Source organism: Tursiops truncatus, chromosome 14, assembly GCF_011762595.2.
Source record: "Tursiops truncatus isolate mTurTru1 chromosome 14, mTurTru1.mat.Y, whole genome shotgun sequence".
NCBI lineage: Eukaryota > Metazoa > Chordata > Mammalia > Artiodactyla > Delphinidae > Tursiops > Tursiops truncatus.
In genome coordinates, this window is record NC_047047.1 from 73,108,212 (window position 1) to 73,123,807 (window position 15,596).

General features: G+C 46.3%; 1 protein-coding gene and 1 long non-coding RNA gene across 2 annotated transcripts in view; one reads left to right on the forward strand and one right to left on the reverse strand.

The window, feature by feature from the left end:
* Positions 1 to 3,394, forward strand: part of APOB (apolipoprotein B) — a 39,390-nt gene extending 35,996 nt beyond the window's left edge. The window contains exons 27-29 of the mRNA XM_019943351.3: positions 161 to 275; positions 374 to 557; positions 1,462 to 3,394. Of these exons, the coding sequence (XP_019798910.2) occupies positions 161 to 275; positions 374 to 557; positions 1,462 to 3,102 (1,940 nt within the window). The 3' untranslated portion in view covers positions 3,103 to 3,394. The remainder of the gene's footprint in view (positions 1 to 160; positions 276 to 373; positions 558 to 1,461) is intronic.
* LOC141276355 (uncharacterized) overlaps positions 1 to 15,596 on the reverse strand; it is a 70,201-nt gene that overhangs the window by 28,424 nt on the left and 26,181 nt on the right. Inside the window, exons 2-3 of the long non-coding RNA XR_012325793.1 lie at positions 4,273 to 4,349; positions 4,022 to 4,166 (exon numbers count right to left, since the gene is read on the reverse strand). This is a non-coding gene — a long non-coding RNA (uncharacterized lncRNA). The remainder of the gene's footprint in view (positions 1 to 4,021; positions 4,167 to 4,272; positions 4,350 to 15,596) is intronic.

A 15,596-nucleotide genomic window follows, 5' to 3' on the forward strand; every position in this document is an offset into this window, starting at 1 on the left:
GTAATCATTTTAGGACTAAAAAGGTCTCCTGTTTTTTTAAGTGAGGACCGCATGTTTCAAACATATAAGACAGTTAAGATAGAATTCTCTGCTTTCACAATGAAAATGTTTATATCCTGCAGTTACTAATCTAATGAAATATAAAATCTTTCCCATACAGTCGTGGGAACACACAAAATTGAAGGTGGCATGTTAGTTTGTAAAACTAACGGATCATTTGCACACCGTGACTTCAGTGCAGAGTATGAAGAAGTTGGCAGATATCAAGGACTTGGGTATGGAACTTCTATTTTCATCTCTTTTCCAGTCATTGTGATGTTTGCCATCTCCACATCCCTTTCGTGACAGCCCATGTGCTTTCTTTTGCTTTCAGGTACTGGAATAGAAAGGTCGACCTTAACATCACCAGCCCGATATTAACTGATGTCCCTCTGCGCTACCAGGAAAGCGAGAACCACTCCTTCTCAGTAGCCTCCCCAGCCATAGGCACTGTGGTCATCGGCCTGAAGAACAGTAACGATACCTTATTGAGATGGAACCTCTACTACCGCCCTCAGGTGAGTCCCATCTAGTGGGTTACACACCCCAAGAGCAAACAGAGAATATGGGCAGGTAATACAAAGTATTACCTAGGGGCTTTCCCAAAGTAGGTGCAACACAAGCAATGAGCAGGTTGAACGTCTCTTCTGAGCTATTCTCCAGAACGTATTAGGAGTCTTTTATTGATTGTATTACATGCACACGTGACCTCGTATGACCACTATTATTTTATTACATTTGGGCAGTTCTAGAAAGATGAGAGTTTTGCCTCATCACCTAAATCATGGAAAAACCCTGCCATATGCTGAGTACATTTTTCAGACTGGGGCTTCTTGGAGTATTTGAGGCTTCAAAATTCTTCCCCACAGTAGGATTGTTAGATGTGCCAGGTTTCTCTCATGTACTTTACAAGCTCTGCCAGGGCCCAGTCAAAGATGCCATCAGTAGAGGAGAGAAAATAATCGGGTTCTGTCACTAAAGTTTATCACAGGCTTAGAGGATGGATGGCCCCTGATATTGGGCTTCTAGGTCTCTGCTCGGTGGGCCCTGGACTTTTTTCTTTTTTGTTACTTCTCCTTTCTCTGAATTAGTCTCTCCCTGTGTTTTTCTCCCCGTTCTTTTCCTCCTCGTCCTCTTCTGATCTTCAGGCCTAGAAAGGCCTGAATGTTAAATGTTACTGTGTAAATGCCTTACATAATTTTGTCCTTTCTGGGGCATGTGTTAAAGAGGAATTAACAAGAGTGTATTTGTTTAACCGTAAGACAAACACATGAACTGACATATGAAAGATAAATCCCCATCAGAATATGAAAGATCCTCTGATCTTTACTTTTAACTGCTAATGAAGTTTTAGTGTAGTATATTATGTGAAATCAAGATAATTGAAAACATGTTCTTTTCATCCTTTTTTGCTGGTTTTAGTCCTCTCCAGATAAAACACTCAACATAGTCAAAATTGAGATGAGGGCCCCGGAATCGGATAATGTAGTTCAGATTAAAGCTAACTGGGAAGAAGAAGCAGTGTCTGAATTGCTAAGCTCTCTCAAAGACAATATGCCCAAGGCCATGGGGGCCTCTTATGACTATGTCAACAAGTACCACCAGGAGTACACGGGACTCGATCTGAGAGATGCTTCTTTAAAACTGAGAAGAGGTTTGCAGAACAGCGCTGAGCAGGTGTATCAAGGGGCCGTGAGGCAGATTGATGAGGTGGACGTGGGGCTCCGAAGGATAGCCAGAGGCACCACTAATACCTACCAGCAGTGGAAGGACACGGCCAAGAGTCTGTACCAGGAACTGTTGGCTCAGGAGGACCACAGTGGTTTCCAGAGACTCCAGAAGAAGGTGTTTGACAGCTTAATAGGAGTTACTCAGGAATACAATGTGACAGTCAACCGTGTGATTGACTCGTTCATTGATTTCCTAAAGTCCACCAGATTCCAGCTCCCAGGAAGAGCCGGGAACTACACTGAAGACGAACTCTACACTATGGTCCTGAAGAAAGTAGGTAAGCTACTGTCCCAGGTACATTCAAAGATCCATAGTGGGTTAGAAATACTGTTTTCCTATTTCCAAGACCTGATGGAGAAATCTGAATTAATCAAGGACCTAAAGAATAAATTTCCCTTTGATTCAGTGTACTATCAACTAATAGGTATAGGCTCAGAGTATGGAAAACTGTTGAAATCTTTATCACAAGAGATCCAAAAGGCACTTAGTGACCTCCAGTCTGTCAAGACTACAGAGATGCTAAGTAATCTTAAGAGGTTTCTACAAAGCATTTTCCAGGAGATAGAAGAAGACCTTAAACGCTTGAAGGAGAAGAAATTTACTGATCTCATTAATGATATCCAACACGACATCAGCATAACCTTCGACACATTCATTTCATTTGTTTTTAGACTCCTGAAAGAAAACCTAGGTCCTAACTTTGGTGAGTTTAATGAACTTGTTCAAAACAAACTTCAGGAAGCCTCTCAAGAGTTACAGCAGCTCCATCAGTATGTGCAGGCTCTTCGCAAAGAATATTTTGATCCAAGTATGGTTGGCTGGACAGTGAAATATTATGAACTTGAAGAAAAGTTCATCAACCTGATCAAGAAGCTAGTAGATGTCCTTAAGGACTTCCATTCCAAATACACTGTCAGTGCTGCTGGCTTTGCTTCCCAACTCTCAAGTCAGGTTGAGCAACTGGTGCAGAAAGATTTCCAGGAATATCTGAGCATCCTTGCCGATGCAGATGGAAAAGGGAAAGAGAAGATTGCAGAGCTTTCTACCAGTGCTCAGGAAATAATTAAAAGCTGGGCTGTTGCAGTGAAGGAAATCATCTCTGATTACCGCCAGCAGTTCACATATAAACTACAGGATTTTGCAGACCAACTCTCTGATTACTATGAAAAATTCATTGCTGAGTCCAAAAGATTGATTAACCTGTCCATTCAAAACTACCACATGTTTCTGAGATACATCATGGAGTTACTGAAAGAGCTACAATTGGCCACAGTCAATGGCATGAGCCCCTACATAAAGGTTGCTCCAGGAGAGTTTACTATCACCTTCTAATTTTTTATAGCAATTCTCATTTATTCTTCTGCTCCAATTAAACTTCCACATAGTAGGGAAAAAATTCAAACTGTATGTATTAATATAATCATCCACCAGCCAGCCCTGTAGCAGGGAGCTGACTACAAGCAGAAACACATATGAACTGGACCTGCATCGAAGCTGGCATCAGATCTCTGAGGGTCTCTGAACTCTGGGAAATGACATTTTTTGCAAGTTAAAGAAAACCACGATCTGAGTTATTTTGCTAAACTTTGGGAGAGCGAGAACAAATAAATAAATTCTTTACTGTGTCTCATACCACTCAATGTGACTCATTCATATTGAAAGATAGAGAAATGAGGTAATTTATTCAAATGTCTGGCATTTCAAAACCTCTAGAACACACACTGTTTTGAGTGATAGGGGAAAAGGAGAATTTAGGGAGCGAAACACTTTGCCACCTTGAAGAAAGTAACTGATCTCAGAGACTGTATTTGCCAAGTGAGAATGAACAACTATTTGCAAAGGCTTTCACATAATTTGACCCACAGGAGCATCTCAGTATGTGCCACACAACCTTCCTCACCAACCAGTCTGCTTTTGCCAGGTAAGGCTCTCTGCTAGGCTCTGAGATGAACCATCAGGCCCTTTATTTGACTCACCTGCCAGCAGTGGAAAAGGAGTGGCTAAGAAAGAAGTCCTAACGGCAAGGGCTTCATGGCAGTAGGGATCCCAGAAGGCTCCCTGCGGCTCGGCCAGGATCCATTCGTGGCAGAGGAAGTAAGGGTGGGAGAGGAGACTTGGGACATGGGTTCCTAACATTTCTGGGGCCAAGCATACATTAATGCTCTTGAGTTTCTTTATTTCTCCAAGCTTAATATCCAGTAATCCTAAGTGTAATCAAAACCCAAGCGTTTCCCCTACTACATCCACTCACCTCAAACTCTGATTTTAAACACTGGCAACATCCAGTCAGAGCATCCAGGGTGAGCTCTGGTGAGGGAAGGCTGCAGAGAAGCCGTGCAGCCCAGCTGTCCCTAATGTCATCGGGAAGGTCAGCGGTAACTTGCATTTCAGCGGCACTGGAGGACAAAGGAAGGGTGTGACCTTTGGGGAATAGGAAATTGGAGACCACCCCAAGTCCTACATGAGACCTGTTTGGAAAAGGCCCTTTTTATCCCCAGATACCTTCAAGCTGCAGCATTCTTTCATAAAGCCTTCAAATTCCCTTGGTAAAGGCCACTCTTACAACGCACAAGCGTTACCTGGAAAAGAAAACACATTAGCCTCTTGGTACCTTAGCAGGATTCTTCTGTCTAGAACCGAGGAGCCAGAAAGAGTCATAGGGAGGTGGGATATGTATGGATCTGGTGCTCAAAGAAAGTCTTTTGGCTAATGAATCAATAGATGGATGGATGGATGGATGAGTGGATGGGTAGATGGATGGACAGATAGTTGAGTGAATGAAATTGAGGGTAGATAAGGGGTCAGTTCCAAGCGCGAGATAAGGGGAGAAATTAGGCCCAGGTCCCACAGCAGCACGTGAGCGGTTCCAGACATAACTCTGAGACTTTCCCTGACGAGCTGTGAGCAGCAAGGATCTACTGGGTGTTCAAACTGAAAGGAGGCCTGGGATTATGGCTTAATTTGGAGGGAAAGGAGGAGTCCAAGCTTTCTGGTGCTCACGTGGCCATATCTGTGTCTGGGGCATGAGAGGAGGAAAAAATAGACACAAATTCAAAATGATCATAGAATCACACAGTGCCACCTGTTCAGTTCCCTGACTGGCATCCCTTATACGAGGTGCCCCTGGCTGGCTTAGAGTATCTTTATCATGCTCAGTAAAGTTGGAAGAAGGGATCTTTGGCAGGGCTTGGACTTTGCTTGTCCTCTACCTTGGTCTTCCACTACATATCAGGATACTTCTCTGGGTTCAGTTAGTGGCTACATTCCTTACTTGTTTGGAGCTTTGAGCATCTTACTTCCCCTCTGTGAGCTTCAGTTTTCTTATCTACAAAATGAGGATAATATCTATCCTACCTGCCTTGAGAGGCTGTCCCATGAAAATCAGTTGAAATAATAATGTGAAAGCGTTTTGTAACCTTTAATGTTGTGTAGAAACGAAGTGTTATTATTATTAGATGATTATTTAAACAAGTTTATGGCAAGGAGAGAGAATGGAGACAAGGAGAACTGGCCAGTTTAGTGAACATTTATTAAATGCTTCTATGTCCTAAGCACAAAAGCTCTACAGAGGAGACAAAAATCAGCAAGACACAGTTCCTGGATGTCTGTCTGTCCATCTGTTTATCAAAGGTGGAATGTGTTGTCGCGTGATGGGTATAAACAAAGTACTATGAAGGCTTTATAACAGGAAAGGATAAGAATCAAGAAGTTTTCATGGAGACCATTGAAATGGATCTTGAAGTTACATAGACTTTAATAAGAGATAAGGGAGAAATGACATTCTAGAAGAAGAAAATAGCAAATAAAGATAGATGGGTGTGTTTGAAGGTGGCCAAAGCACAGAAAAGTCAAGGGGAGACAGGACTGGAAAGGCAGCAGAGGTCTTGAAAGCTGGAGTGAAAGGTGGTACTCTCTTGGCTGGAGAGGACATCCAATGAAAGTATTTGAACAGGAGGGTGTTATGGGTTGTGACTTAAGAAAACTGATAATGGCAGCTCTTGCAGGATGAATTGTAATGAGATGAATCTGGGTATGAGGCTGTTCCAAGGTCCAAGTAAAAGATGCTGAGCATCTGAGCCAAGTCATAGGTGCTGCAGATGGTGAGGACCGGTTGGATACAAGAAGCATCATGAGGACATAAGACAGAGCCAGGGGGCTGACTGTTTAGGACAGAAGGGATGGGTACAAAAGCTATTAGAACTGAGCTGCCTTGAAAACTCACTGGAACCAAAAATTGGAGGGGTTGCTGGAGTGACCTGAAAACAAGGAAGAACGACTAAAGCAGACTTCAGAGTTACGAAATTTTGAACCTGCGTAACTTGAAGACCTATGGGGCATCACTAGAAATAGGAGAAACGTGTTGAGGGTAGACTATTAATGTAAGGCATGGACTCACAGATGATCAGTGACAGCTGGAAAGGGAGTATGGGATCGCATGGTGAGTTTCAAGTTGCAGTGGTATGTCCAAGCAGAAGTATCTCCAATATTAAATTGGAAATGGGGGCTAGAGGAACAACATCCAAAGGAATGGGGACTAAGGGGAATTTTAACCAATTGTATTGATTTTATGTCTTTATACGTACCTTTAGAAACATAACAAGAAAACAAAGTTTGTCCTCTTGTACAATTAATTGGCCTATTGACCTGAGAGTGAGCCAACATGTGCGTGTCCTGAGAACATACTGTGAGATGACTCGGAAAGCACTACTATAAACACAGCTATTCCTCCCGTAAAACAAATATCCAAAGTTTAAAACCAAAGGAGAAATAAGATAATGGCGCCCAGCCCAGGTCCCTGGAACTCTGGAAGCGTGATCAAGCTGTGTGCTTTGGTTTGACTCCCAGGTCCTGCCTTCGACAGTGGTGCTGTCCCCAGAAGAAACCTTGTGATCGTTGGGTCCACTGAGAGTGGGCACCACCAGGTGCATTTGGAGCCCCCTCAGTTCTCTTTGCTTTTCACCTGGCGGCTGGTCAGTTGGGGAACCCAATTGCACTTTATTGGTGAGATGAGCAAAACCCCCTCTGACTTCTCATTCTAGGTCCCTCTTCTGGCTCTAATTTATGACTTAGTCCCCATTCAGTCAGAGAAGGGGCCAAGCTGGCCCTCAAATGGGGCCTGTAACATGGGAGCCAGAGTGGACAAACAGATGTTCCCTCTAAAAGTGTCTAATAACCAGAGATAAATGTGCAGAAACAGACCCTACCTCTTAGCTCATCTCCTTGTCTTGCTGTTTCACATTAAGAGGTCAGCTGCACTCCCTTCAAGCACTCCATTTTTTGGTGCGATGGGTGGTCACTAACAAATAACATTCCAGGGCCTCGTAAAAGCTGGTGGAGTAGGAGGTACACACGTTTTAGGAGGAGAGGGCCCTGCCCTTCTCCTGTACAGACTGGCTCACGCCTCCTCCGAGTCTGAGCAGTGCTTTGGGTCAGTGATACCCAGGCACTAGGCACTGAGCTCTGACCTTTGTGTCAACTTTACCCCTCCACTGGCACCACCGAGGCCCAGTTTTAAGTGAGAGACACAACGCAGGCCTTGGAGGTAGCCTGGTCCGTGAGCTGTAGACCTGTGTCCCCACCCTTGCTTCTAAGCTGTGTCTGGGCCATAGCTGTGCAGCATGAGTACCACACAGAGAGCAGAGGCATCCACAGTTCAGACTGTAAGCTACAGAGTAGCCTGAGGAAAGGGCAGTTCAGTCAGCAGCCCAGCTCCCCAGTTCTCCCTGGCCCCTCAGGTGGACTCTCCACTCCTTCTCTTCCCTTCCATCAAGCAGGTCCCACTCAGACCGGCACCTAGGCCCCTATAGAGCAGTGAGGTCCAGGACAGCTCCAGGAGCCTTGTACCTGGGCTGGGCTAGAGGGATCGGAGCTGAGGTCATTAGAACACTCCTGGAATTACATGATGCCTGGGAAGTTCACGGAGAGAACAGTAGAAAGATGGCAGAGTCCTGCCTGTAATTTTGCTGAGCTGGGGCAGCCACTACTTCCCTCTTCTCAAAAGAAGGCTAAGCTCTGGAGCCAAATTCAGGCTTCACCATTCATGAGTTATATAACCTCAGGAAAGTTACTTGATTTTTCTAGTTTCACCTTTCAAATGGGAATAATGAAAGAACAGGTTGAAGCACTCTGAGCAGGAATAGAGGGTGGTTCCCTCTTACATTATAGGCTTGTAATGAAGGTGAAATGAAATAATGTATCTGAAGTACCTGGCACACAGAAAGTGGATTAATTGAATGTATCGTATTGACAGAAGTTAAAGCGAATGAAGTATAATTACAATTACACACAACCATGTAGAGGAATTTTACCAACATAAATGGAGCAAGAAGGTAAGTCCCAGAAGACTAAACACAGCATGATACCCTTTTAATAAAGTTAAAATCAACTAAAACCAAACAATTTATTTTCTGGAATTATAGTTTTAAAGGAAAGGAATGGTAGACTCAAGATTCAAAATAGGTTACATATGGTGGAGAGAGACAGGGGAAAGGATGGGTGTATTAGTCAGACTTCTCCAGAGAAACAGAATTAATTGTGTGTGTGTGTGTGTGTATATATACACATATATATGTATATATATATGTGTGTGTGTGTGTGTATATACACACACACACACACACACACACACAGAGAAACAGATTTAACAGGAAATTTATTATAGGAATTGTCTAGAAAATGGAGGCCAAGAAGTCCCATGATCTACCATCTGCAACCTGGAGAACCAGGCAAGCCAGCAGTGTCTGGGTTTGAAGGCCTGAGAATCCGGGGGCCAATTGTGTGAGCCCTGGTCAGAGTCCAAAGGCCCAAGAACCAGGAGCAGTAATGTCCGAGAGCAGGAGGAGATGGACGTCCCAGCTCAGGAAAGAGCAAATTCACCCTTCCTCTGCCTTTTGTTCTATCCAGGCCTTAACAGATTGGTTGGTGCTCACCAGTATTGTGACTGCTATCTGTTTTACTCAGTCTACCAATTCAAGGGCTAATCTCTTCTGGAAGCGACCTTACAGACACACCCAGAAATAATGTTTACCAGCTACTGGGCATCCCTTGGCTCAGTCAAGGTGACACATAAAATTAACTGTCACAATGGGTGAGGACACAAAGGTAGGTGTGAGTTATGTCATGCTTTCACTCTCATGCTGGATGAGTTTGGGGGCATTTATTATGTTATTAATTAATTTAAATATATTATTATTTTTTACTTTATTCAAAAATGTAAAGAGAGAAAAGAAAACCTGCAAGGGCCTGACAAATATTAAGTACTTAATTTAATTTGTGGTTCCCTTTCTTTATGGCATCAACCTGGGATTTTTGGATGGACAAACTCCTCTTTGAAAAGAAAATTATTTCATATCTTCAGCAGCTGTTCATTAAGCCCCTTCCCTAGGCCAGGCACTGTCCTAAGCATTCAGGACACAGAAATGCACAAGGCTCTGCAGTGGGAGGCTGGGGGAGGCCCAGATGGGAAGGACTCACAGGAACCCTAGGGTCCCAGGGGACAGTGGGGGCAGGGAGGGAGAGAGGGAAACTAGTTGTGGGGTCCTGGGAGAGTCACTCTGCCTCTCAGTCCTCAGTTTCTACATCTGCGAAATGGGAACACAAAAGTCATGCACTCCAGATAAAGTGCATTAGTCTTGGTCCTCTTCACTATCTAAACTTTATTTCTTATCTCCATGACTGATCCTTTTTAATTCTCCCTAGGAAAATCCTTCAAGCCTCAGCAAAAAATGGCTCTTACATAAAGGTGGCCAGTAGGCACATGAAAAGATGCTCAACATCGCTAATTATTAGAGAAAAGCAAAGCAAAACCACAACAAGCTACACCTCGCACCGGTCAGAATGGCCATCATTAAAAAGTCTACAAATAACAAATGCTGGAGAGGGTGTGGAGAAAAGGGAACCCTCCTACACTGTTGGTTTGCCATGTAAATTGGTGCAGCCACTATGGAGAACAGTATGGAGGTTCCTCAAAAAACTAAAAACAGAGTTACCATATGATCCAGCAATCCCACTCCTGGGCATATATCCAGAATATAATTCAAAAAGATACATGCACTTCTGTGTTCACAGCAGCACTATATACAATAGCTAAGACATGGAAACAACTTAAAAGTCCATTGACAGATGAACAGATAAAGAAAATGTGGTATGTATATATATATATATATATACACACACACACAATGTACAATGTATATATATATTGTATATATACTATATATATATGTATATATATATACAATGGAATATTACTCAGCCATAAAAAGGAATGAAATAATGCCATTTGCAGCAACATGGATGGACCTAGAGATTATCACACTAAGCAAAGTAAGTCAGACAGAGAAAGACAAATACCATATGATATCACCTTTATGTGGAGTCTAAAATATGACACAAATGAACTTGTCCATGAAGCAGAAACAGACTCACAGATGTAAAGAACAGACCTGTGGTTGTCAAGGGGGAAGGGGGACAGGGGAAGGATGGATTAGGAGGTTGCGACTAGCAGATGCAAACTATTATATATAGAATGGATAAACAACAAAGTCCTATTATATAGAACAGGGAACTACATTCCATATCCTGTAATAAACCACAATGGAAAAGAATATGAAAAAGGATATATATGTGTGTGTATGTGTATATATATATATCTGAATCACTTTGCTGTATACCAGAAACTAATACAACAATACAACATTGTAAATTAACTATACTTGATTTAAAATATATATATATATGTGAAAATAATAGGTCTTAGTCCTTGAAACCTCTGGTCACCTATGATGCACACCCAGGCCACATGCTGGCATTGACCCATGTTCTTTGCTGCCCCAGACCAAATTCTGAAATCAACCAGGCTATTGCAATGGGCTTCCACTAAGACTTTGTCAGTTTTCTTCTACGTTCCACCTTGTGGCTGGGTGCTTGAAGGTCCCAGCCTCTTTTGAGGATCCCCTGAGTTTGGTGAAACAACGATTCCCTTCTGTGAACTCCTCTGAGACAACCCACTCAGCCCTGCTGTGGGCTGTTTGTTGACTGCCTGAGTGACCATTGCACTGAAGTCGTACTTGTAGACTTTTTCTCTCACGAAAGAGTTTGAATGGAAGAAGGAGGGGGCTGAAAACCCACAAGGCTGATGTTGGCTCTTTGGGGAGAGACCATCCATGTCTTCCAAGGAGGCTGAGCTGCCAGGGGCTGCTCAGGGTGGTGGGAAGCTGAAGTGTCTCTTCTTTCCTCCACACCCGCCCTGGAACTGCCCCTCCACACACCCACTCCCCCCAGTAAAAACTGGCCTCCTCCTAACTCCAACCCCCTTCCAACCTACCTGCTGCCTTCCCAGCCTCCACACAGCCACCACTGCTTCCTCTGCTCCAAGATGACTGGGTGTGCATTTTAATTAATCAGGCCAGTTCATTTGGTCCATTTTTAGTGGCATTTCCCATTGTACGTCGTTTCTCTGATGTCTTAGATCACTTCGTCTGCCTGCTTTATTACCTTGACCTCTGGTCAGGGCTCTTAATGCCCCGGGTGATGGATAACAGAAGGCCACCTTCACTGACTGCAGCCTGATACTCTGGACTGCCTTCTTCCCTTCCCTCTGGGTGCTTGCTCCCAGGCCAGATTCTGTGTTTTTACCTCAGCTTTATCCTCCCCGGCCCTGGCACCCCACCTCCCCATTCACAGGTCTCCTAGGCCATGCAGGACTGAGTCTTACTCTGTATCAGGTACAGATGCAAACTCTCCTCAGGTCTGTGTATGGGGCAAAGCCATGGGGCTAGGACAGAAGGCACGTAAAGCCTCAACTCCCCAGTGACACCGGAGGCGGGGATAATCCAAACATGGGACACACCAACCCCAACTCCTCACTCCTCCTCTGACGGCCGCTTAGCTTCTCCATGCTCCCCACAGGGCCACCGTGTCCTGGGAAACCCCAGTGGAAATCTGGCCTCCCGGGAGTCCTCCATCTGGCCAGTGGGGCAGTCTCCATCTGCAAGCAGAGCCTCTACTTGGAGGAGTCCCTCCACGGCAGTCAGGAGGCCTGGCTCCATCTCTGCTGCAGACCTGGCTGGCTCTGTGACGCTGCACAGGTCACCCTGCCTCCTATGGTCCTCCCAGGACTGACAGCCTGTGGGTCCAGTATGACCACGGCGTGCCCCACTTTGAGCAAATCCATATACACAGAGCACAAACCTAAAACTCATTATGCAACCAAGTGCTGGCTGCCTGGATGTGCCCACATTATGCAGCCTCCAAGGTCTCCCTCCTCCTTAACATCGGAATCAACCCACTGAGCTCCAGCCCACATACGACCCCTCCCCGAGGTCCCCTAACCCATGGCTGTCCTGTGAGCCAACTGCTCCCATCTCTCTAGGGCTCTCTTCTCCTCCCCCTTCAACTCTCCCCAGGTCCCCAAACCCTGCCTGCCCACCCAACAGAGGAAGACTCCAGTCACTGTGGACGGCAGGAGGATTTGACTCTTCCTGGGGAGGCAGTGGGGCCTCCCGTTTTCCAACAAACGCCCATCGACCTATTTTCCTTTAAGACAAAACAAGCAGCCTTCTTACCAGGAAACATTTTGCCTTCCTCTTAGGCCAACAGGCTCCAACTGCAGCTGGCTTTAAAATACTTTTTTCCTACCTTTCACAAATAAAATGGGGCAGTGATTCATCCTACCATGTTTTTAAAAGAATCTGTTTATCGAAAATTCTTCACGCAGTTTTCCTGGGACAAGGTAGATAGGTAACGAGAGGCCCCCACATGTTTGTGCCTTCTCCCGAGAGGGTGAGATGAAAACCTTGCACGGGGAAACTTAGTCAAGGCGTTGGTTTTGTTGTGAGGGGTAGGTCCTGTGGATGCAGGTTCCTGATAGAATATTCTCTGCGGGGGCTTCCCAGGTTGTGCAGTGGGTAACAATCCGCCTGCCAATGCAGGGGACACAGGTTCGAGCCCGGGTCCGGGAAGATCCCACATGCCGCGGAGCCGCTAAGCCTGTGCGCCACAACTACTGAGCCTGCACTCTACAGTCCGTGAGCCACAACTACTGAGCCTGCGTGCCACAAATACTGAGCCTGCATGCCGCAACTACTGAAGCCCACGCACCTGGAGCCCATGCTCCGCAACAAGAGAGGTCACTGCAGTGAGAGGCCCACGCACTGCAATGAAGAGTAGCCCCCACTCACCACAACTAGAGAACGCCCGCGTGCAGAAATGAAGACCCAGCGCAGCCAAAATTAATAAATAAAAAATAAATAATTTTTTAAAAATTCTAAAAAAAAAAAAAAAAGAATATTCTCTGCATTCCCTTTTGGTGTCTAAGGGAAGGAAACAGGTAGGAGAGAGCGGAGGATAGAATTTGCAGGCGATTTTTCTGCTGCAAAATAGTCACTTACATTGGAAGGTGATTTCTAAGCCAATCACATCCCTGACTCACTTTACACATTTACTAGGTCCAAGAAAATGTGAGCGTTCACTTTGATAAATCAAAGAATATCTGAGGGACTTCCCTGGCGATCCAGTGGTTAAGACTCTGCATTTCCACTTCAGGAGGCACAGGTTCGATCCCACACGCCGCATGGCGCGGCCACATAAATAAATAAATTAAATAATGAAGGGAAAATAAAGGGAAATAAGTGTCTTTAAAATAACATTTCAGTAGCTGATGTTGCCAAAGAATGTTTGAAATGTACAATATAAGAGAATCTGATGGGAAGATTCTCGTAAAGCAGTTTCCTCTTATCCTATGAAACATTCTCCCTAAAATGAATGTTCTTCGCAGTTTTCAGAGTTTTATGGAGTTTTCTTCAATCAGGGTGGTACCCAGCCACGTCCTACTGAGGCCACTGGAAGGCACTGGAAGACAGTGTGCAGTAAATATACCAGGTTACATCAGGGAGGATTTGTTTCTACTGTTACAGAAATACTTCTATTCTAGGAAAAATCCAATTGAGAAATCAGGCCGGTCACTTGGTTTGTACATATGGTGCATTTTCCTCACAGAGGTCCCAGTCTGACACGGAGGCAGGAGGTGTTTCCTGCCACGTCATCATCACCGGCACATACATGAGGGCAAGGTTACCCTGGGGAGTCCGTCAACGGATCCAGCCTCCTCTCTCACCTAGAGCGCGGGCTCCGCCGGCCCCCTCTCCTGAGTTCCCTAAGTCTTGACTACCTGTCTGCCCACAATGCAGCCCCACTGTCTCCATCGTATGATGCGTCCTCTGGGCCTGACACAGGCTGGTCTCGCTGTGACACCTCAGCAGTACCGGCCTGGGGCCCTCTTCTCAGAGTACGGACGAGGTTCCCTACTCCCCTCAGCTCACTGAGGGCACAGAGCTTGGTTGTACTCCCCCAAGAGAAGGAATGACGACACACCCCAGCCCTGGAAGCGGCCCTGCTTCCGGCCAGCCAGCAATTTCTTTGTGGTGGAAAGGGCAGGTCAGGTGGAAAGCAGACTGGACTTGGGAGTCAAGTGGTCTGGGTTCTGGTCCCAGCTCATCCTCACTCGCACCTCTGACCTAAGTCTGGGAGGTCACGTAACTTCCCTGAGCCTCCATTTCTGCATCTTATAAAAATCCCTCTCACAGGAGCACGGAAACACCGGTGCCCGCTGAAGGCATGGCACACTCAACCTGCCCACGGCCTGGCACACAAGGAGATGCTGAGTAACGTGTGTTGATGGGGTGAAGGATGGTGCAGGCTCTCCCGGAGGGCTGAGCCCTCCCCTGCCGGCTCTGACCCAGGAACGGGCCTGGCTCACCGGCCCGCCCAGCAAGGCTGCTTCTCTGCACCATCTTGATTCCCGCAGAAACTTTCTCTTGTCGGACAGAACACACGCTTCCCGTCATCTTTTATTTCTGTGAGGGCTTGCTTACGAGCAGGGCATTCTGTTCTTGGAATTTCTTGTTAAAATATTTCATTTAATTAAGTTTTTACAACCAGCTCTGCTTTGTGTCTGTCAGAAGGTAGGGGCCATGGCCGCCCTCTCCCCAGCTCCCTGGGAGGCCAGGTCACAGAGCCTCTGGGGAGGGACAAGCCCAGGCCTAGGGGCTGTGGCCTAGGTCTCCAGGCATGCAGCCACCAAAGCTGAAATTGTCAACAGGTGGACGCCCTCGACGGGCCCCACTGGAGAACTCAGTGCCACCAGAAAGGTTGCCGAGGACTCCACATGGGTATCTCTCTCTGCCCAGGAACTGCCCTGTCTCTGAGCTGGAAACACAGTCCAGGGCAAGCACACCGTAGATGATCACAGCCACCTCTCAGAACCTCCGAAACTCCAACCAAGACCAACACCTTGTGGCCTTCCTTCCCAGGCCCCCACCTCGCCCACTCCTCTGCCTGTACAAGCCTTGCTCAATTCCTTCTCTGCGGGCCCCGTGGTCAGATCTGCCTCCCCACTCCAGCCACATCATGAAATGCAGACCGTACCCACTGCCCGACTGGTTGTTCATCCATCCTCTCCTCCGGACCGACAAACCGTTGCCTCCACCACACCAGGCCACGGCGGGGTCACCACGTCCACGTGGGCCCCAGTTCATGGCCTTGCTAGGGAACCTCAGGAGATGCTGAACTCACCATGCCCTTTCTCCCCCAGGGCCCGGCTGCCACTGGGCAGGAATCTGTGGTCAGAGAGGAGGCAGGAGGTGCTGTGCCCCCCACACTCGGGTTTTGGAAGGATACAGACCATGGACACCTAACAGGTAGAACATGAGGTCACTTAGATGGGGGCGGGAGACGCAGGTGAGCAGATGGGTTTGTGCAGGGACGTGGCTGCGCCCAGCACCCAGCACGGAGCCTTAGAAAACTCTCTTACACAGCAAACCAACCGG